Below are 23,697 nucleotides of genomic sequence, written 5' to 3'. Positions count from 1 at the left end.
ACCACCTCTAATGGACCCAGCGACGAGAACAGATGCAATTACCTGCTTAGCTTTTTTGCCCTGTCCCTGCATGAGATCACAGCTCCGGCAGCAAGCAACCCCATACCCACGTGTCAGCCACGACCATGCACGCGTACCCTGTGACAGTGAACAATCCCAGCTCGTGCTTTTGCACTGGGCTGAGAGCTGCAGCAGCTGCAGGGCTCCCCAGCTGCCCCTGGCCTCCCTGAGACCGAGAGGAGCAGGCGGCAGGGCCACTTCTCTGGCACTTATTTAACCACCTCGGTTCATAAGCCAGTGCTCTGAGATAGGAGGCCAGGCACCTTGCTGTCAGCAGAGCAACAGAGCCCTCCAGAGAATAATTCAGTGTCCAAGTTAGGCTCCTGTGATGAATCACACCCTGTATCTCTCTCTCTGTGCTGACTGCACGCTTTGGTTCCTTAGATAAGATACCTGAAGCCAAAAGAACAAATTCAGAGTAATCTCTCTCCATGTTTGGCTTTTTTCCCCCTGTACAGGTCTGAAGGGGAAAGTCAGCGTGAGCTCAGCAGGCCGCCTGCCTGGCTATGGATGCTTGGCAGCGTGCAAAACAGTTTGGCTCAAATTTTACAGTATCTGAATTTCTCCTTTCACGTAGTTGTTTTCAGTCACTTCTTTCAAAGACATCATACCTGCCTGCATCCCTGAAATGAACCGTAACCCTATTTAAGCCAACTGTGTTCCTCTCATTTGTACTCATCCTCACCAGTTCGAGTTCACTGATGCTGTGCCCTGTTCTAGGATCTTGAACTCATGTTTCTTTCAAACAGCTAGTACACATTTTAAGGTACTGAAAATACTTCTGAAAATCTCACCCCTACATGTTTAGAGAATTCTTCACTTGATTACACTATAAGATGAATTAATTTTATTGTTCCCAGCTAGGACCATTTGTTTATGTCCTGCTTTTGGTCTTTCAAAGAAATTTGTTTGGTTTCAGTTTGATTACCATGTCTTGGCACTAAGCTAACTGGGTTTCCAACACTGCAAAGGAATGAAAATATCGCCATGTATTCATTGACTTTAAAAAAGAAGTATAAAACCATGTTTATTAAAATTTTTTAGTCTTATATAAAAATTTTTTTGCTTTTGTTGAGACAAAACCAGAACTATTCATGGCCTGTAGGTGGCAGCAGCATACTATCAGATGAACACAAGAAAGGGCGCTGGATCCTGTCTGTTCACACCCTCCCAGGGTAGAGCAGATTCTCCAGACCAGGGTTACCTCTGCAGGAATACCATGCCCTTAGTATAACGTAACCCATCTGCACTCCCCAAAATCTGTTCAAATAAAGCAACGCAAAAGCCAGTGAAGCTGCACGTATCATACATGGTTGTGACGGTTTCCCTCTAGTGCAAACACTGGCCTCTGAAGTGGCAGGCATCGCATTTGAGCAGCAAGGAGAGAAACGTGCTCTCGCTCCACCGCAGCTATGTGGGTATCCGGTTGGCACAGTGGTCATGCCCACCGATGCCCAAGCTGCATTGCTGTGGGACTGGACTCAGCTGTACCACTTCATAAGGACAGATCTGTATCAGAAACGTGCTTAGGCACTTTGGGGTAGAGGAAAACACAGGGCTGACCTGGGAAGCCAGGCCACTCACCTTCAAGTTTATAAGTTATAAATGGAGCAAAGAGCAGGGCTTGGGGGGGGGGGGGGGCGGCAGAAATGTCTGCTCTTCAAGTTTGGCTTTACCTTGGGCATCTCTGGGGAAGGTCACACACGCTGTGCACTTGCAAGGACACAGCTGTCACAGCCAGTGGGTTCAAGCCCTGCTCTCCCTGCCCTCCCCTTTGTCTCCCAGCAGCAGGCCCAGCCCCACTGGCGTGGCATGCGTCCCACCAGCACAGCCACGTAACATGCACCTCACTTCATCTTCCACGTGTGCGGCATCATCTCCCAGCCCAGGACGGAGAGGGGCTGGGGATGATGCTCCCCTCCGACCGTCCCCTTCCACCTAGGGGTGAGACCACCTCCTCCCTGGGGTGCAACCCTGAGGAGCCGCCCAGCCCTGCTCTGTCCCCCATTGCTGCGCCAGCAGGCAGGCTCCGGCAGCACAGTTCTCGCAGTGTGGGCACTGCCCGGCGGCTCCTGCACAGGGGCTCAGAGAAGACCAGTGGGGTTCCCCCCATCTCATCAAAGTGCAAGGGGTTGTTCCGGGTCCCTGCCACCACCAGCTCCAGCAGCCGGACCACGCAGTCTGAAAACCAGTTCTTCAGGCGGAAATAGCCCTCCTGGAAAGAGATTCGGAGGCTGACGGGCCCTGTCGGCATCCGCACGCTCAGGCTGAACAAGCAGTTCCCCTGCGAGCTGTCCCGCACCAAGTAGGTGCCGACGGGCTCTCGCTGGAGCTTGGCGTGAGCCTCCCCCACGGATAAGGGGCCCCAGTAGAAGTCGCTGGCCTGAAGGCTATTGAGGGATCGCTCCAGGACCTCCCACTCGCAGCTGCGAAACATCCGGAAACGATCGGGCAAGCTGGGGGGCGCGGGGCTGGGGAGAACGCTCCGATGCTGCCTTTGCAGACGAGAAACAGTGGTGTGTGTGTTGTGCAGATCATCTGGCCTCCCTCTGATCATCTCTCAAAGAGCCCATGGATCCTGGAAAGATGCTACCTTTACCATGCTTCCTCCTTTGCAGCCAGCCTGTAGGACAGAAGGAGAGTGAGGCAAACCCGATACCGTTTTCTAACCGGGCACGTGAAGACACTTCATAGGGAGAAGACAGCAGCAAGAATACCAAAGAGGGTACCGGGGAGTTACTGTACGTCCCTCACCCACACCTGTAGGGACAACCAAGGAAATACATGCAGGAAGGGCTCCAGCTGGGTCTCCAACCAGTGCAAGGTAGCACCTTACAGAGCTCTGCATCCATTGGGTTTCCATGATCCACAGCTGGGGCTCCCCAGCACACCCTTCAGCAGGCTGGTTTAAACCTAGCAGATCTCGGTATTTCGAGATTCCCCTCTGTTGGATGTTTAGGGGCTTTTCAGAGTGGCCTTGACACTGGGAAGGGGAAATGACACCCCAAAGCAGAAGGGAAAAATTTCCCAAAGCAGGAAAGTATTGTTTACTTTGTCATTCAGCAAAAGGTGAAAACGTTTCCTCATGCCTCTCCAACCCTTTCTCCAACAAAGGACAGACAACAGGACTTAGAAGAAGCAGAAGATGAGAATGAGCCTTTCCCACCAAACCCCATGAACCACTGCCTCATCCTAGGACATGCCCATTCAGTATGCTGGGAGAAAGCAAAGGTCTCGCATCAGGACCCCCTTCAAGAAATGTTTCACCACCACCATCAGGGCTGTGACTGTCACAAATGAGACCACTTAACACTGGTGCCAGACATTGCTGATGTCTGAGGAACAGTTCTGCTCAGGCCCTTCCAGCCCCTTAACTTCTGTTTCTGCCAGAGGGACATCTCCCCCCACCAGCAGACGATGTCACCCTCTCCCAGTCACCATCCTCCACTCATGTACTGTGCTCAAAGTGTCCTCCCTTACTGTCATGACCCTGCTCATGTCCTGCACCTCGTGTTATCACCAGGCTGTCTGTTTTCAGAATTGCAAATTCCTGAACCCAGTGTTGCCATCAGCCATCCAAGTCATTTCAATTATATAAAAAAATACACATTCTGCATGTGTGTGTGTGTGTATGCATAAACATAAAAACTACAGCCCCAGGCCAGAGGCTCATTCAATGTGAGAAGCTGAGCTGTTACATACCACTTCCCCAGGCCTGACAAGTCAGTAGCTCACCGCCAAACCCTGCCCTCCGTCCCTTGACATAGTCCATTAACCCAGTCACACTCGCTGACAGCGCAGCCATGCTCGGAGCAGAACAGACTGCTGACACGCAGCCTGCAGTGGAGGAAGAGACGTGCTCCTCCATCTCTGGCAGTCCCCCGCACCGCAGACTCAGGGGAGCGCCGGGGCTCGTAGCGGGCAGGCAGCCCCCCAGGGAACACGTGGGGACCTGAGAGGGCTTGCTCTGGAGGGAGAGCTTTAGGTTAGGCTCAGCTCTTTGCAAGGTTCCCCTTATCTCGCTCCCTTTGCTGGCTATTCAAAAGCCTCACGCTCCTTTTGGTGCTCGTGCCAGCTGGACAGCCATGCGGAGCTCACTCTGCACCCAGGGAGAGGACACGGAGCAGCAGGGCCAAATGTCTTTCCCTCGCATGGGCACAGCAGTTTTGCAAAGGAGGCATCTGCCCAGCAGTGCCTTGCCTATGGTCATCTTTCCTCTCCTAACATCTCTCTCAATACTTAGCAGTAGTACCAATAGTTGTCAGGTAAGTCTCCATACATGGAGCTGTAAACACCCTTCCATGCAGCCTGGGAAGGTTCTCCTGGGAAGGTTCTCCAGTTTCTAGCCCTGCAATTTACAGTCTATGAGCTGCTAACATCCCTGGTACCACTCTGAATGCTGCCGATCCTGCCCTTTAGCTACGTGTCACCACAGGAGGGAAATTCCATGCTTAGAGAAAGGTGGGAGGGGTGGGAAGGAGTTAATCAAGTAATGTTTTTTCCTTTTTCATTAAAAAAAAAAGGCAGCAGTTGAAAGCTGCTTGGATAGTTCAGCAAGTCAGAATAAATCTTAGGGGAAGTCGATTTAGTGAGCAGAATGCAAGTAAACACAGTTGCCACGTGCTGCAACTAGGGCCACCTATCAATACCAAAAACTCAGCACTGTAGGCGCCACAGCACCTCTGTCCCTTTCCTTCTCCTCTCTGCTGGGGGAGGAAGCTATAGAGCACTCTGACATTAGCTACTATAGAAAAAGAAGGTCATACTCCTGCCAGCTGCCTCCCAGGCTGCAGGTATAGCCTCGATGGGAGCGAGAAGCCTTGCTCCCACCAGCAGCCACTCTCTTCCCAAACAGCAACTTCTCTTGGGTCCAAAGGGAAATTTTGCCAATCTCATGGGTCTAGGTTGGAAAATAAATTCAAGCAGAAGCAGGCAGCTGTCTTTCATTTCCAGGCTAGTTTTAAAAATAACAAACAAATAGATAATTTGTTTAAGGCTGCAGATGCTATTTGACAGGAAAAAAAAAACTTGTTTGTCCCAGTTTTCAACCTTGAGTCATTCTCCCAAGTCCTTTAAGAAAAATCCACTGCTACTGGAAGTCTGACTGACTAAGAACTGAGACTGTGTCATCGTTTCGAATTCAAAGTAAACGCAAAAATAGCACCCTCACAATTTGTTCACTCGGTCTGAAATCTACATATGGGTCAGAGCCTCAGACGGTGTGAATTTGTTTAGCTTCAGTGACCCATTTCCAACAGATGACTGCCTGGCCTGCAGCACAGTGTTAGTTATATTAATATTAGCTCTAGAAGTGCTTCCTGATATTACCTTTGAGGTTCACTTTTAATGGGTCAACAGGTCCTACGTGTACATGGCCTCCTACGTCAAGGAGGACGAGCAGACTCTCAGGATTAGGAATAAGCCAGCCCAGGGGTGTAATGAAGTACACATGCATAATTAGTTCTTCTTCTGATTTGCCACACCACAATTTGCTTTCCCTTCCCACCCCCCTCTGAAAAAGCCCAAAAAACCCCAACGCCCAAACATGTTACTACCTCCCTACTGCAAGACAGTCTGAACAGTGCTTGCAGCCAAAGCAATATACCCCAAAAAGCTGACGTCCCGCTAATTAAAAGGCTGGATAAGTTTCCCCAGACCTTCTGATTTACTGCAAGTTCAAGAGCTTTTCAAAATAAGTGCTCTTGACACAGGGCATTCTGCTTCCCTCCTCGTTCACTACCCAGGCAAAGCAGTATATTTCATATAAGGAGACAATTCTAGTAAACTAGGGGACTGTACGCAGCATCTGGTGTCAGCCAAGTCAGCCCTGCACCCTGGGGCTTGACAAATCTGGCAAGTTCAACAGCAGCTTCAAGTACTCAGCTATGATTTGTTCTTGTACTCTTCCTCCAGGACACTTGAAAGAGCTTACCTCTTTAAATTTACCACCCATAGAGATGAGTTTCTGGACGTCAGGCCTGGAAATGGTCCAAATTCAAGAGCTTCAATGCAGCACTTCCCAGTTTTTGCAAAGCTTCATTTAAGAGCAGATCCATCCTTCGAAAAGAAAGAGACGTCCATCAAATGGGTGACTAAACCCATTAGCTCGCCATAATGAGGGCCTAAAATACAACAAATCTGGGGACAGGTTGTCTGTCTCAACCTCTTTGACCTGTATTATTGTAGAAGCATGCATACAGCACTTCATATAGCAACAAAGGCAACAGATTATTGTTGTTATTATTATTGCTACTTCCAAAGCCATGAGCCAATTAGGTCCAGATAGCTCACACATGGCCTAAGGACAAATGCAAAGACCTTAAAGTTGCCATCATCTTCTGGAAGCAGGAACCATAAAACCCAAATGTTAAGAGATGATGGCGACAGGAATAAGCTTAAGAATTCTTAAGGTTAAGGACCTTGGGGGTACTGGTGGATGAAAAGCTGAACATGAGCCGGCAATGTGTGCTTGCAGCCCAGAAAGCCAACCGTGTCCTGGGCTGCATCAAAAGAAGCATGATCAGCAGATTGAGGGAGGTGATCCTGCCCCTCTACTCTGCTCTGGTGAGACCCCACCTGGAGGACTGCATCCAGTTCTGGCGCCCTCAGCACAGGAGAGACATGGACCTGTTACAGCAGGTCCAGAGGAGGGCCATGAAGCTGATCAGAGGGCTGGAGCACCTCTCCTATGAGGACAGGCTGAGAAAGTTGAGGTTGTTCAGCCTGGAGAAGAGAAGGCTCTGGGAAGACCTTATTGCAGCCTTCCAGTACTTAAAGGGGGCTTCTAAGAAACATGGGGACAAACTTTTTAGTAGGGCCTGTTGTGATAGGACAAGGGATAATGGTTTTAAACTAAGAGAGGGTAGATTTAGACTAGATACAAGGAAGACATTTTTAATGATGTGAGTGGTAAAACACTGGAACAGGTTGCCCAGAGAGGGGTGGATGCCACAGCCCTGGAAACATTCCAGGGCTTTGAGCAACCTGGTCTAGTTGAATATGTCCCTGCTCATTGCAGGGAGGTGGGACTAGGCGACCTTGAAAGGTCCCTTCCAACCCAAACTATTTATGATTTGGAACAGCAAATTCAAACTCGTGCTCAATGCAACACACAACGTTTAGAGTCTCTTATCTGAAACGGCATAGGTAGCCAGTAGCTGCTGAGTTATCCAAATAGTGACCTGGTCTGTTCTCGCCTGCGCTATTCTGCCCTGCTTCCCTGGCTCTTGAGGGTTTTCTTTCTCACCTTGCAGATGGAAAACTAAAGCCGCTGACCTGGTGGAGCAGCAGACCACCACTTGTGCAATCGCGTGTCTGTCAGTGGATCCATCAGCAAGCTGAAAAACTGAACCCAGCCTTCTGCACACCTTTCAGAGGCAGTCTCTGTAAGGCTTTACTTATACCTAGGCTCCATTACTTAACGTCACTTCCCTGCATCCCTGCCAGCCAAGCCCAGACCGGGCACACGCCCCACAAGCCACATTGACTTGCAGCTAGCAGAACTGTGCGTCTATCCCATTACTACGCTATCCACTCCATTTGGCTTTGACATCTCCCAGTTCAGTTATCAATCCCGCAGTTCCCAGAGCAGTTAGAGGGAAGCTGGATAATTTAGAAAAGCTCTCCCTGAGGTACCCCGCAAGCCCTTGTGGCAGCGTCCCCATTCCAGGCAGCAGAGCCTGTGCAGACATCTCTTGCTTGCATGTCTGCATCCCGCAGAAATGCGCTGCCTACTGATTTGTGGCTGGAGAAGACGTTTCAAAGGAAAGCTCGAGCAAATGGCTAGAAGAGAAACCTCCCTGGTAAGAGCCAAGCATGCAGTGCTGTGTTTTAATGGTGGGCCAGCCTGGTTCCCACGGCCGCCACCGTCTGCCACACACTGGCACCGGTTTAAACCGCGCTGTCACTGCCACGGTACGTGGCTGCACCGCCGCACCAATGTCCCTTGTCGCGAGCACCCTACCACAGCCAAGGTGACTGGGGCTGATCCAAAAAGGGCTTGCGGAGGGGGAAGGGAAAGGCAGGAGACGCACAGACAGACGTGCGCCAAAGAGCACAGAGGGAGCTGTGGTTAGGCGAGGAATGTGGCGCAGCTCAGCTAAGAGGACCAACTTTAATCACAGCCAATTTCTCCAGCACAAAGCAGGCCTAGGACATGTTGCAGTTCCCTCTATCTTTTATGCCACGGCTATAAATAGGGTTAGATGCGAGGCTGCCATTATGTCTGACACGTGAGGGAATACGTGGAAAAAAAAAAACAAAACCCACATCACACATACATGTACACGCCCCAAACCAAAACTGTGTTTCCCTATAACATCAGTGTTCAATAAGGATGCCATATAATATATATATAAAATATATATAAATAATATATTTTAAAAGTTGAGGCAGCACACACACTGTGACAGTTCCTGCCCCCATGCAGTAAAGATGCAGAACAGGCGGATCCTGCATGTGGAGACTTTGCAAGATGATTGGTCTTATCAAACCCTTCCCAACATCTTAGAGTTGGAGAACATACTTCAAAACCCACAAATAACTTCCCATGGATCTGATACTTAGGTTTTGTACTTCTTACCATATTTTTCTATGACATGTGCTTTCTGCGTTAATGTGACACTTTGCTGATACAGGTTAAAAGTTACCCCAAGAAAACCCACAAGACAGTGCGATGTGCACCAACTATTCCTCAGGGCAGAGAAGTCTGCAAGCATGTTTGGTTTCTGTATAACATGCTTAAAAAAAAAAAAAAAGGAAGGTGGCAGTTTACAGAGAAAGCTAATTGCTTTTGCTGGACTAACCAAAAGAGCTGGAAGAAAGACCCCATTTTCAGGGTGCCATCCTCACACCTTGGAAATACTATGCACATTCAGAACAGCTACTTCCAAATGAAACAGCCCATTCCTCGTAGAAATACCCCAGTGTGAAACTGTAATCCTGCCATTTCAGAATAACAGAGAAGCCACATCGCTTCCCTGAACTTGAAGACTACTGCACAGTCAGTCATCACAAGCAACTACAGCTTGTTCCACAGCAAGTCAAACTACCAAAACTACCAACTGACTTCTGGCAAAGACAGCTTCTATTGGAGACTGAATTTTTCCCCCTCCCTGTAACTGGGGAAAAGAGAATTAAAAAAAAAAAAAAGTTAGAAAAAGGAAATCAGTAGGGGTTACTGCTAAGTTCCAAAGCTGCAGCTGAGGCTATCCTGCCATGGCTTAAGGAAAGAGTTGCTGCTTACCTCTGGCCAACACAACAGCATTTTTGGTAACCGAGGGAAGCCCAGTCGTGTTGCTCCTGACCCTTACAGCTTTCATCCCTGCAAATGTCAGTGCAGCAGAGTTACACGAAGCCTCAGCCCCGTGCTCGGCCAGGGAACACAGCCTCTGTGCAGCTGCCTTCTCTCCCTCCCTCCCCACTGCCCACCGGCTGGGGAAGCAGTTGGGGTGCAGAAATGAGGAGACGGGGAGAAGGCACGATGAAGAGAAATAAAGAGGCCAAGACAACACCAGTCCCTCATGGTTCCCTATTGGAAACGCTCTGTCCCATCTCCCTGCCGAGAGGGGGATCAGTGGGAAGGGGGCAGTGATGCCCGGGGCTGCATCCTTGCCCTCAGTCGGGGCAGAGCTCTGCATCATGGCTCCTCAGCCTCACCAGCTCCTCCCATCCCCAGGCCAGCAACATAGGTACGTTTCCTCCGTTCCAGCCTCTCTCAGCTAAACTGACTTTTTTTTCAGTTGTTCCAGCACACTGTTTGAGGAAACAAGTAAATCCTGCAAAGCGAAGGCCGTCAGCGGTCCCCGCGATGGCCGTGGCCTCTTATCAAAACCATCGCATTTAGCAGGAAAGGAATTCAAAGAAGCAGCTAACTCTAAGAAATGAGCAGTGTCTGCAGCTAAAACTGGTTCAGTGTCATGATCAGAACTAGGATTTTAGAGAAGACTCCCAGGTGTCTGACCAACGCGAGCCAGAGCACAGAGGCACAGGGGAGAGATGCTCCCTTGGCTCTTCAGAAGGACCAGCTTCAGAAGATGTGAGGGGCCATTGAGAAGTACCAGTTACTGTGCCTTCAGAGGAAGGGGCAAGGGTCACAAAGCACAAATGCACCACAACACTAAGTTTTATAACAGGGGATTTCCAACACACAAAATAAAGAAACTAGTCCTGAGAGTCAAAAGTGAAAAGAAAAAAATAAATTAAGTCATGAGAGGTTATTTAGGAAATTTTGAAGTGATAGGGCGTGCAGACCTCCCAGAAACAATGGGGGAATAGACAATGCCTAGCTATGAGGAAAGGCTCTGGGGACAACACAGGTCCCACCGCAGGTATTAGCTGTAGGTGCGACAGCTTGCAAGATCTTCTGCCATGGATCAGAGGCACCAAACACACACTACAAAACACCACAGTCCCTGCCCAAATCTCACTACAACCTCAATAATCCTTCAGAAGATGAAAAGCTAACCCTGGCAGAGCTGATATAAAGGAATATAAATTACTGATGGTAGGGAACAAATTTACATGAGGATAGCTGTCATGAAACTGGGACAGCAGGTAGCCAAGATAAACAAAACAAAAACCAGAAAACAAATGGCATTTTTGGTTTATCAAAAACAGAAAACCTCTGGGGGAATCATTTAGTTCACTGGGATACCAGCAAGTGGGGACGAGGACAAGCACAGAAAAGCTACATAAGCAAGCAGATATCCTTTTTTCTTGCACAAGATGCTGAGGAAATTCCCTGGTATTTCATGCTATTTAACCTGAAGGGGGGGGGGGAGGGGGCGCTCTCTCAGAAGAGATGGGAAAAACTGACATTAAAGAGCAGAAAGTCAGTGGGGACACAGTGGACTATACCCAGGGATTTTGAAGGTATTTGGAAATGGCTGGTTGAGATGCAGAGAGAGGTGCTCTCTCAATTAAATCAGCTGCTACTACCACTGCCAGAGGGCTGCAAGTGTAACAAACGTTTTTTGACGTGTGCTGCTAAGGCAGCAGCAGCACACGGCTACCTGACTGTGGGGGAGAGGCAATTCCCTGACAGAGCTCCCCATCAGGAAGATGGTATCTGAAGAAGCAACAGCTGCCGGCACACGCTTGGCGGTTCCCCAAAGCCTCCACGCCAAAAGCAAGTCAAAAAGCGAGACGTGGTGTACGAGGTAAAGAGCCAGCAGCACCCCGGGACCTGTAAAGACAAGACAAGGAACAGACACTCTCCAGGGTGACAGGGGTGAAAAAAGGGTGTTCTGAGGAAACAGAGGTATTTCACATCCTGCACATCTGATGACCTCTCTGCCACCCTCCCAGCTGCTGCATCTTCCCCCTGGATCAACTCAGCCCACTTTGCAGAGCATCCCTTCCTGCTGCTCAACAGGTTGGTGGGTACAAGTAGCCCAAAGCCTCCCCTCCCAGCTCAGGGGTGAGCGGCTCCCTTCCCCCTGCCCATGCAAACACACACGTTGACCCAGGTCCCTTTCTAGAAATCTTCTCCCATGGTCTGCAAGCTGCCATTGCCCACGACATCTCAAACATCGGAGGTTTAACCTTGCCCCACCGCAGCAAGCAGCTTCAAGCCTCAAGGTACTTAAATCTAGGCAGCCAGCTGGAAAAGCGGTGAGCCCCCTCCATAACCTCCCCGGGGTGGCCAGTGACAAAAATCACTTCACTCTCTGCAGGCCAGAGAAGTCAGAGGTCACTCCAAATTCAGCAGGCTGGCAAGCGTCAGGAGGCCAGGTGAGATTCTGTCCTGACAAACACAAGTGGATGCAGACTTGTAGGAAAACAAACTGGGTCTATATCTTGAAGAGCGATAAATTAATTGGCACAGCTGATGAATGAGCCGAGTAACCATGCTGAGAGTTTGTTAAGGAAAGCTCTAGCTCCGAATGCAAAAGCAGTCATTAAAAACCAAGAAGCAAACACGAGCGTGATGTTGCAAAATGGATGGGTGGGAACGTAACAGTAATGTCACCACCTGAGATAATATGTTCAGTTCCAGTCACCTTAAATAAAAACAGATAGAATTGAAACAAAGGGAATGGGCCTAAAGATGGGTGATGTCACATGTAAGTGTTCAGAGAGAGACTGGAGAAAACTTCATGCTCACTTTAGAGAGCAGGCAGATACAAGGGGATGCAAAAGAAAGATACAGTACAATCAGCCCCATTCTTTTTATGCTCTTTCATAAAAGAAGAGAGGAAGTTCAAAGGTGACTGAGATTGAAAAGTAACTAATTTTAAAACTCATAAAAGGAAAAAACTCCAATCACATAGACATTAAAATGCTGCTGCTGGGGAAAGTGAGAGAGCTGATCTGAGGAGTCTCATTTCTCTTCTTTCTCAAACATCTCTGCTTTGTCTCTTAGGCAGAGGAATCCAGCAGCAAGGGGCTGGGTATTTTAGCATCACCTTTTTAAGCCACCTCTTAACCATTCAGACTTTATCTAAGACTAAGGGGAGCCCAGTACAAGGCATAAACGTCCTTTAGTTGTGCAAAACTGAAGAAGTAAACAGGGTTTATAAAGTCACTACAAGGAATCAACTATGGACGTGCTGCGGAGTAGTTAAAGCAGCTCAGCATGATTTTTTTCCTAATTTTTTAGTGATTAAAAAGAACAGCACTTCTTGCATGCATGTGCTGAATTGAATATTGGTACGCATCCTACACAAATGGCACATTTCAGTGATTACTGCTAAAGCAGCTCTGAATCAGAAATGGCTGTGGCAATGAGGTTAGAAAGAGACATTCTCTCCGTCTCAGCATTCCCTTGAGTGGGGCCCTTGGTCCATTGTGTCACTTAGCTGGGCCTCAGAGGACGAACATAATTTCTAGCAGAGGGGATTGGAGGATGTCTCTCCAGCTCCAGCTTCTCTCCCTCCCTCCACATCCCAAAATCTCTCACCAGAAAACAAGGAAGAACTCAAATATGCATGAAGAATAACATGGATTAAGAATAACATTGCCGGTCTGTCAAAAAGCATAATCAAACCATTCCAGTGGGCATCTGTGCACATCGCCACAAGCACGCCAACCCAGACAAACCTATGCCGAGCTCCCCACAGGTTTAGCAAGGCACCTTCAGCAAGCTGTGCAGAAGCCCAGCTAGACAGTTCAGACTGCAGGAACAGGAATGGAGATCTTTGACATTTTCCAACTGCTAATAGTCACACTTATTTTCTTCCCTGACAGCCTTAGCCTAAGTTTCCAAATAAACTTTGCTACCGAGGAAGTACGAAAGTAAATCCAAACTGTTTCTGAACTGCAGAATCACACCCCCCCACACCCCCGTTGCTCAAGTCACAAACTGAAGTAAAAATTTTTCTTCTGCATTTGCAAGGGGTGAGGGGGAGGACAAAAACTCTCTGCTTAGACAAAGGCAACTTAATGCTGACAGCTTAACCCAGTTTTGCCAGCTGCAGCTCCCAAAGAGCCAATGTAAAGCTGAAGCAGCCTATTTGCAAACTTAATATTGGCACCGTTCAGTTCTTTCCCTCGTCCTTCGCATGTGTTTGCGAACAAGCAGAGGCACAGAAAGTGCATGGGGAGCAGGAAGGGAGAAGGCAGAGAGAATGTGCATTATCAAAATACCTTGAGAGCAGTTCTTGGAAATGTGCAGCCTGCAAGCCTGTATCAGACACTCATTTCCTGTGAAGTGCACACAGGCCTTTTCATTTCTCCACTGAAGAGGACGAAAATAAGGGGGCAGCTCTAAAGTCTCCAAAGACAACACAAAACCAGCATTTAGCAATTTTACTAAAACTGAATTAACATTTTTATACTATTAAATACCTATCAAACAAAAGCAGAGATTCCCAGAAGTTTTAAAAGTAGGACTTTCTACACCTCTCACTTCTAAATCTTAACTTGAAATCTTGCACTTGGTTGGGGCAGGGGAAATGAATTTTACTCGAGTCATTTTGACCACTCACTAACACAAAGCCACCAAATCCTGCTACATCAAACACCACTGCACTTTTTTTTAAGGGTCTGAGACCAATTTCAGCAAAATGGTGAGCTAACAAATACCTTACTGAGGCAGAAGGCTGCAGGATATGCGCAGATGCAAACCAGAAGAGCAGGCAATAGTGAAGTGCACCAACAGGACAGAAGGGAGTAAGTTGGTATCATGCCTGCCTTCTGCCTCTACTTACATGTAATCAAGGATCTAATTAATGTAGCATTTAGTTGCATTAATTTAAATAAATATATGATGCCTCCTAATGGCACATACACTTAATACCTTTACTCCGTAAAAAGATACCATCCACATTTTCATTTACAGAAAGAGATGCAGGTGCCCACCTCCCCAGGCTTGCAAGCTTTTGGCCTGGAATAATGGCTCAGGAACACGCCATCTCCCCACAGCTTTTATTAATCTAACCACAGCGTCTACCTGACCCAAATGATGTCATATTTAAGTATTGGCACTGTTTGTTGCTGACCAAACTAAGGTAGGAGAAAGCAGGAGAGAGAAGTCTGTGGGTGGTAGGGGGAGGTGGGAGAAGCTGCAGGGAAAGACTTGGAGAGAAAGAGGAGCAAGGGAAGAAACAAAAGCTCCAAAAGCACATTTTCTCATTTGTTTTTCAGCGATGCAACCACAGTATTAGTGACAGCAACTCAGAATTTACACCACCCAACTCCAGCTCTATCCTTGCGCAAACCGACCACCAACTTCACAGAAATCCCAGTTGGTTTGAGGGTAAGAGGCGCTGGCTGCATGTTTGAAGCTGTCATTTGGAAACTGAAACTGGCCCTCTCCAAGCAGGCACGGCAGGGGCAGGGACACACACCTGGGAGGATTCGCAGAAGCTCAGCCTTTCCCCAGTGCTCCTCTATGCCTGCTTTTCGGGACCCCAGCACAGTTTACCTGTGCCTTCCAATGCAATCTTAAAACAAAAGCCCTGTGCTGCCTCTCAACTCCACTATGTTTAAGTGATAAGCAGACCAGGTTATTGAAGGACATACGACATACTAACCCGTAACAAGTAACACAGAAATAGCAAAGGCCCAGAACCCAATCTGGCTCAGGAAAAGATGGGAACCTGTGTGGGAGGTTGGCATCCCAGTAATCCCGCAGGTTTGTGCCCAAGAGCCTTCCACTCTGGAAGGGACAAGAATCCATACTTCAACAACTACCTCTTAAATCACATACCCAGCAGAATCACAAACACAGAAACAAAGCTTGGCTTCATCTGCAGCAACTGGCCACATCTCGTCGTAACTTGATTCAACCAAGACCAACATTATGTGATAATAGAGCCTCAGTCCCACAAACTCCTGTGCATAATTTTAAGCACATGACCATAGCCCCGCTGTGACTGAATGGGCTATTTAACCTTCACGCAGCATCTGAACTGCAGTCGCAAGATTTTGGAGAAAGAAGATATGTCTGCATACCCTCTTAAGGGCACAGAGAATGAAACATCAGGAAACTAGTTATTTCTGATCCCACTCCATTTTACAGAGTTAAGCATGGTCAACATGTGACTGGGTTTTTCATTTAAGTTCTCTGAGAGCTGCAAGGACTAGAACTAGCAAACAGCAGTGTCTGGACCACATAGTCCTAAATAGCAGCTTGCTAACAATAATCTTTACCCTCAACTTTCCAGAACAATGGTCAAGCCACATCCCCCTCCTTCACCCATGCAGGGGAAGAAAAAAGCCAGGGCATTTATTTAACATTCTTAAGTTCCTCTCAGTTACCTCCAGGGTTCATCCAGATCCTGTTTCCAAGCTTCAACTGAGCAGAAAGAAATACACACTTAAACTAATTTGGAAAAAAAAAAATCCTAAGAGCAGCATGAACTGAGGTTTTAGGTGGTAATGATTCCAAAATTCTCAGTAAGAGCATGTGTGTCTGTGGGGAAAAAGTGAGTAGCGGATCCTACATGGCTGCGAGCACCATGACTCAGATTGCATAAAGAAGGAGGTTTTAGCGATAACCTTTGCCGACGAGGCTTTTCACGGGCACGCAGCACTGATCTTCTGAGAAAAGGCAGGTGTGAGGCTGCGTTCTGACTGTACCGGGTCTGGAGGATGACAAGCTCCTCTGCCCCAATAGGCACGCATGCTCCTGGTTCACGGTTACCCCGTTTCCCTGTAACACCTTCGATTCTGGCAGGCAGCTCGCTTTTCCAGTGAAGACTAAACCTAACACCCTGCGCACTGCTTCTCCAGTGGTTTACGTGAAGGAAAGAAGTAGCGTGAAGACCAAGTTACCTGCTCCCCAGACCCGTGTGGCTGCTTCCCTACAGACCCATCTGAGACGTTACATAATTTGCAGGTTTCACTTTAAAACAAGCATCTCCCTGCCCTGATGCTGTGGAGAACACCTTGACGGCAGGACAAGCCCCAAGCCCCACGGAGAACCCCCGGGCTGCTCCCAGCATCCCACCGCCACCCCAGCACGGCACATGGCTCCCTTCAGGGCCGGCAGCGAGTTACCGGCACCCCAAATCCTCCCCGACCCACCCTGGGGAAGGCACCCCGAGCCCCAGCACACTCCCTCTTCCCCAGCCAGCAACAGTCCCAACGCCCCCCCCGCCCGAGCCAAACCAGCGGAGGGCTGAACCCCCCGGCTCCCGCCCTTGTAAGAAGCCGAGAGGGGACCGGAGGAGACAGACAACACCCACCCGGACACCCCCCCCCAAAAAGGCCGGTTTCGGTGAACGCCGCACAACTTACTCTTGGTACCTCCGGGGCGGCGCTGCCGCCGGTGCGAGCGAGCGCTCAGTGCCGGGACGACAGCCGCGCTGCCCGGCCCTGCCCCCGCCGCCCCGCCGCCGCCGCTTTCCCGCCCCGAAGCGAAACCGAGGCGGCCCCGCCGCCCGGCGCCGCCGCGCTCCGCATCCCCCCCCGGCCCCTCAACTCACAAAGGGGCCGGTGCGCGGCTTACCGGAGGCGGAGCGGGTGCCCGCCGGGCCCTCCTCGGCCGCGGGGCGGGCGGGCGCCGCGGCGGCGGCTTCGGCTTCGGGGAGCCCAGCAGCGCGGAGGGGAGGGGAGACGAGGGGAGGAAACCCCCCAAGTGTTTCTTTTCCGAGGAAGGAGCCACGGGGGAGGGGAAGGGGAGGGGTTTCTCCCTCCTCCACCACCCCGTCTTTCCACGGCGTGGCTTTTGCAAGGGGAAAAAAAAAAGAAAAAAGTTTTGGTTTTTTTCAAAAAGAAAAGTTGGACGGATTGGGGGAGAGAGAGAAAAAAAAAAAACCCCGAGGCTGTGAAATCCCCTCCGCTACAGACAAGCAGAGGAACCCCACTAGGACGGCACCGCAGCATCCACTGCCCCCCGGGACCCGCCGGAGCCACGCATCGCCCCGGGGAGGCGGCGGCGATCCCCGACGGCGGCAGCGGGGGACCGGGGCTCTGCCCTTCCTCTCAGTTACCGTCTGCTGCTCTCGAACACTGGGCTGGGGCATCGGAGATCGCAAGAACCGGGGAGGGGGTGCTATGCCTAGGGCTGGGACATCAGAGTGATGAAACACCGGGGCGTGGGGTTATGCCCAGGGCTGGGACATCAGAGTGATGAAACACCGGGGCGAGGGGCTACGTCGAGGGCCGCGGGCTATGCACAGGGCCCGGGCAGCAGAGCTAGCAAACGAAGGCCCTTTACACCAGCGGAAAATGGGGAGGCTGTCCCGGCCTTTACCTTCACTGCCAGATTTCCCCCAGCTCCTCTGGGGCACAGCAGGAGCCCCCAGAAGGGCACTGGGCACCCTGGCAACATAGCGCGTGTGGTAGCGTAATGCACGCTTAGGGAGTGTGCCTAAAAACACGTGCTGTTGCCTTGGTGAGTTGAATGAAAATACTGGAAATCATGGAAAAAGTGGGAAAACGCGCAAAAATTTGATGATGTAAAATATAAATAGTGCACCACATGGTGCATACTGTAAGCATATTACTGCTCAAAGAGAATAGATGTAATAGAAGAAAAGATCAGCTTTGGAATTCTGTACAAACCCCACAGTTGCAAAAGGCCTAGCCTGCAATTAGGCTATGACTTGATTACACCATTGGAGCTCCCATTCACCTATATACTTTCTCCAGATCCCGTCGAGACTGCCGCATGCGTTCCCTGGTGTGTACATGCCAGGTGAATTGCCCTGTTGAAAAAGCTGCATGCAAACACTGAGCGCAGACATGCTCTGACTGCTCTGCACCAGTCTAGTGATGCAAAGCAGCTCTAAGTCCGGGTTGAGCAGCTGACTTGAGTTTTACAGCTGCTTTGCATTGCTAGGGAGCACGAAACAGTCAGAAACACACCACTGAATCTGACCTGCAGCCTTGCCAGAAGTTCCACTGAGTACTGAGACATCAGTCCTTGGTTTTTTCTTTCAACGAAGCATGAAGATACTGTTGACCACAGAAGAATTTCTGAACTTCCATAAGAATCTGGGCAAAGTGCTTAATTCTTTTTCCTGAAGGCTTCAGTGGGAGGACCTGCTGCAGGAGCCCTAAATCACAGCAGAGATGAAGTGCTCATCTGTTCCATTTTTGGTTTATAAGTAGGCTTGTCACACTTTTCTTTGTATTTTTGGATGGCAGCTTCAAAAATATCCTGTGGTTTGCTTTACAGTTGCCTAGTAGGGAGTCCGTTTCCCTCTGTGGATATTTATAGCATTTATTGGGTGACTTCATAGACTCTACCAGCCACCTTGCCTCAACATTAAATTGACCAGTCTAATTCTGCCTTTTATTCTTCCTCTCTGTCTTCGCCTATGAAAAGTAACAACCAGCCTCACTGCTTGGAGATTGTTTGTGGGTCTTGCTGTTCTGTCTCTCACCCACCTGAAACCATGACCTTGCAGTAGTTACAGCTGAATTGTATTGCCGCAATCCTCTTCAGCAATAAAAGCTGGCGAGACATGTCATAATGGCACTATTGACCACAATTTTCCAAAGCTCAGACTTGACTCACAAGAACCAAAATGTGTTCAGGACTGAGGTACCTCTGAGATGGCTTTATTATAGGTGGAAAACACAAGGATGCTGAAGTAGCTTTGTGTCCTGTGACACAAAGGAGGAGACATCAAGCAAACCATGCTCAAGAGCCGCATTTCTTCCCTCTTAGTCTGAAACCAAGCCTGGATGTGTTTAAGGTGAAAAACAAACCCTGCCTTTAAGTGGGTTTTCTTAAGAAAAAAAGAATACAAGCGTATTCCCTAGAAACAAGAGACTCCCCACGCTCTCACCACTGGACTGATGCTTTTTTTCCCCAACTGGTTTCAGCGCATGGATACCCGCCTGAAAGGCTCTGTGTAATGACAGTGAGGATGCAGGCAGGCTAATGGTCCTGCCATGAGCAACCCACATTGAACACTGCCCACTGATGCATCTCTGGAGAAAGCTGGATCCATCCTGAACACAGGGTTTCTGAGATGCCCGGGGTGCTGATGACACCATGGAGAGGAACAGATCCTGAGAAGGGGCCAGGATTTGTTCTTATGATTTATAAGTTTTATCCTACCCCTCTTTTTTTCCTCTGCCTAAGGATATGTATACCCTCACTATGCCTGACACTAAAACTTCTAAAAACATGAAACATGAAAGCATTAACTGATAGAGCTGCTGATGGAATGTACCATTTCCAGAGAATTTTGTCTGAAGTCCAGCTGCTGAGGGCAGTAGGTCTGAGTTCATTCTACCTTTGGATCATAGTTCTGCTTTCTGGCATTTCTCTGCTTGTTCTTCAGCAATCCTCAAGTCTTTGGTAAGTTCAGAGATGTTGATATCCAACAACCCAAGAGCAAGTAACACCCTAAGAGCTTTGCTCTCTGTCAGCGTGCGGATTCCTTACAGACTGCACAAGGTAGAAAGAGCCACAAGCTCATTTGCCCCTGTCACTTCAGGAGGTGTAGGAAGAAGAAAGCTATTTTGGGGCAGGTCACTGCAAACTGCTGAATAAAGATGGTTTTCTGGGAAAGCAAAAGGCATGCATTGCCCTGGAGGAATGGAGAAAGTAATATGGTCAGGGAAAAACTGAGGTGGAGGGAATGAGGCACTGAAAATCTGCAGAAGAAAGGAAGAGAGGTCCAGAAAAGCAAAAGGAGAAGAACCTAGAGGGCATGGGGGTGGGAAGATGGGTGAACACGTTAGATGTGTCAGCACTGCTTTGCCCTTCAGCCAGCAAACCAGTCTGCACACAGTCCTGGATGGTTTTACCTTTTGACCCTTCCTCCCCTTTCTAGGTGGTCCCTCTCAAAACTTTATAAAAGTCTCATATTAGGAGATGCTCACAGGGAAGCATTAAGAAGAAGGGAAAAAAAAAAAAACACCACCACCACAAAAAGAGAAAGCCAGGAGGTCAAAACCAACACACAAAAATCCCCCAGCCCCCTTCCTCCCCTCCCCCCAGAAAAAAACCCCAAACAAAAACACCTTTCTGTGGTTTACAGCAAGCGGAGGCTGTATTAGTTCGACTCTTAGGAGAAAAATTAGCACAAGTAGTGGCCCCTTTGTGTGAAGCGGTGGACAGGCCCCTCCTTCCCCTCTGAGAGCAGGGCTCTTCTCAGTAACGAAGAGAAACTGCTTTCCAGGAAAGCAAAGGTACAGGGGCTGCCCAGAGTGGAGTGACCTAGCGTGGCTGCGGGGAGCCATACACCGCTGCTTGCAGGCTGCCAACCTCCAGCACAGAGCTGGTGCGCTCCCATACCGAGCAATGCTCTGTGCTGCAGCAGGCAGGAGCACTTGGCACAGGCAGCAGGCTCAAGAGTTGGGCACCATAACCAGTGGTGCAAGGGGCACCCCACACGCTGCTACCTATGTGCATTCATTCCAGTCTGCAACACCCTCTGCTGTTCTGGCTTTCCCCCACAGCCGCAGCGGACACTGTGCCGGTGGGCTTCAGCCTGCACTGCCAGCCCAGCACAGGGCTCCTGCATGCTCCTTGGCTGGGCCTGAGGCTCACGAACAGTGGGCAACATGGGCCAGTTCTCCCAGTACCGACAGGCAACGTGCAAGCTGACGTGCTTGCAGACAGCAAGGTCGGGAGGCAAAGCTGGGAAGCCAAGTGAGCCGGCACGCTGCTGAGCCCAAGTGCAGCAGTTTCCATCGGGAGGCTGGGCATTGCGGGGTGGCTGCTGCGGGGTACAGAGGCAGCCCAGTGGGACGGTGGGATGCTTTGCTGGCGGCTGTTCAGGCTGCTGTTTCCAGTAATGGGCTTCCCCGTGCAAAGCAGGGCAGGTGGGCACAACCAGCTCCTTTCCCCACAATCATGTTGGCCCAAAAAGCTGAGAATAAAATTTGAGGTTTTATAATATGCGCAGTTATATATATATATATATAGATATATATATATACAGTGTGTGAGGACACAACTGTAGCAACTCCTTGTATGTTTATTATTGCCAAACTCCAAAAACAGGAGGGAAAAAAAGGGAGGGCAGTTCCCGCTCGTTGCCAGTGCAGTTATGGCTCTGTACATGCCCCTGGTTCATTTGAGGGAGGAAGACCCAGCAGTCAGTGACATCCTAGGTTTTCAAAAAAAGCACCAGGCTGCATAGCCTGGAACGTATTTAGGTCAGATTTAAGTAGCTGCAGAGAAAACAAACATTGTTTTACAACTGTATAGCAAACTGCTCCCTTGCCTCTGAATCTGGCCTATATGCCAAACATCGTAGAGCAGTTAAGAGAGGACGATTCGGGACAGGGGAAAGGAGGTACCAGCCCACTGCACCAATGGACTCAGGTGTGAGCTCCCTGGGGCTCTGTGGCCCCCTAAATCCGTGACCACCTCAGCTAATTCCTCCTAACGTTGCTGCTCACCAGACATGGAGGGAGAAGCTCAGTTAAGGATTTCATTCTGTCCCTGAGGCCTATTGCTTCTCCCTGTAATCCCACATTTCCAGGATGTGTTCCTGGAGTGCTGTCCAAAAGTGGAAGACCTTGCCTGGAGCCCTCCACTCAGAATCCTTCGCCTGGAACATGGAGCCTTGGCCCTGCACATGCTTCCCCAGATTTGTTCCCCCACACCAAGACAGAAGGTGATGCTGAATCCCACTTAAAAAAGACAGGCACCGACTTCTGACCTATGCCCACCTGTTTCAGGGTTTTTCCCAAAGCAAAGAAAACCAGCTGCGAGAGGCCACCCTGAAGGAGCACAGGGAGTGATCCAAGACACAGAGCCGGTAGCAGAAAGGTCCTAAGTCACTGCTGGACCTAGAAGCAGGGGCTTCCTCAGCTGAGGAAGCTGAGCCTCTAAATGAAGAAAAACAATGTAGAAGGCAAGAAGGAGTATAGCTACAGGCTATAATTTTGGGAGTGGTTCTAGCAGAAGTGCTGCAGGCTGGTACCATCTGACAGCGGTGTCTGTTGCACTAGATGAATTTTCAGACCAGTCTGCTCTCCTGATGATCACAGCACAAAGGACTCTGTCACATTAATCATTGTTGTTTTGTTAAACATCCCGTCTTAATTCAAAAACTGCCAATGGTTGGGAAGCTGCCACCACTATAAGTAAACCGCTCAAGTATTTAACTACTTTCTCCATGACAAAATGTATACCGCATTTCTAGACTGTTTTTTCTAGTACCATTGTTGGGCAGAGCAGCAATTAGCGGGGCAAAAATTTAACTCTACATAGGTATATTTAGGCTTTGATCATACCAGTCCTGAGCACTCCTCCTCTATAAGATGTCTTCCAACCCTTTAACAGGCCTTAGAGCTCTTGCAAGAAGCCTCTCCAACTTGCTAACATCCTCCTTCAATTGTAGATGTCAAAACTGGGAATTCTTTCACACCAGTAATCACATCCATGGAATTAGCAGACACAATATAATCCTCTGCAATATAATCTCATTACACCTGCTCTGCATTCCCTGCTTATACATCCGAGGATGGAATTAGCCTTTCTGACTGCAGCGTTGTGCTGGGAGCTCACATTCAGCTGCTCCCACACCGTGAGTCAAGCCTTTACCAGCATCACTTCTTCCACAGACAGAGCTGCCAGACAAGCGTGGCCCATGTTGAGAAACTTACCATTGGGCTGTTTCAAAACCACACATTATGTGCTTGTACCAACTTTAACATTTTCGTACTTGGTAGCTTCAATCCAATTACTACAAAATTTGTTAATTTGGTATCATTCCAGTTTTTTAAAAATCAAAACACAGTGTAAGACTGTATCAAATGCCTCGCTGGAGCCCTGTTATGTCAACAGCTTTTACATTTATCAGCCAAATCCATATCCCAAATGTATAACATCTCCAAAAGTTACTGAGCAGTTTTATGGATTCTTTTCCGTAAACGCATGAGACTTGGCATTAACTAGATCTCTTCCCTTGTTTTTAAATGATCCTTGTATGTGCTATTTCCTTATTCTGTCTGAGGTCAATAAGGAGCTGGTAAGCCTGTAATTACAAGTATCAGATTACTTCTGTTTTTTGCTATTATTTTGTCTCAGCCTATGGGGAATTTGCCAGATTTTCCAAGTGATGGTTAAGTCTAGACAAGAGCTGGAGAGAAACTCCTCTCCTTCCCCTGCCACTTCATACATTAAAATAGGTGCTTACTCTAAAGGTGTGTATGGGTTTTGTAGAGACCTGGAGAGTTGCTCGCCTCGCTAGTTAACCAAAACAGACCCAGGGGACGGGAACCAGCAGAGACTCCTGAATCTGTCCAAATATAAAATACTTTCTGATTAAGGAG

General features: G+C 49.0%; 1 protein-coding gene across 5 annotated transcripts; it reads right to left on the bottom strand.

Moving 5' to 3' along the window:
* Window positions 1-1,093: 1,093 nt before the first annotated feature.
* On the bottom strand, window positions 1,094-17,071 carry LOC129213159 (suppressor of cytokine signaling 1-like). Of its 5 annotated transcripts, XM_054842722.1 has the most exons (5): window positions 16,744-16,834; window positions 13,648-13,774; window positions 11,073-11,245; window positions 5,993-6,117; window positions 1,094-2,683 (listed from the first exon to the last, which is right to left on the bottom strand). In XM_054842722.1, exon 5 carries the CDS (start codon window positions 2,615-2,617, stop codon window positions 1,934-1,936), a length of 684 nt encoding a protein of 227 aa, XP_054698697.1. In that variant the 5' UTR covers window positions 2,618-2,683; window positions 5,993-6,117; window positions 11,073-11,245; window positions 13,648-13,774; window positions 16,744-16,834; the 3' UTR covers window positions 1,094-1,933. The 5 variants fall into 5 exon arrangements, with proteins under 5 accessions (XP_054698697.1, XP_054698716.1, XP_054698707.1 ...); XM_054842741.1 differs by lacking the exon at window positions 13,648-13,774 and having other exon boundaries at window positions 16,744-16,821; XM_054842732.1 differs by lacking the exon at window positions 16,744-16,834 and having other exon boundaries at window positions 13,648-13,801.
* Between the last annotated feature and the right edge of the window lie 6,626 nt (window positions 17,072-23,697).

Source organism: Grus americana, chromosome 1 (assembly GCF_028858705.1).
Source record: "Grus americana isolate bGruAme1 chromosome 1, bGruAme1.mat, whole genome shotgun sequence".
In the NCBI taxonomy this organism is placed as follows: Eukaryota; Metazoa; Chordata; class Aves; order Gruiformes; family Gruidae; genus Grus; species Grus americana.
This window is presented reverse-complemented; position numbering and strand designations above follow the sequence as displayed.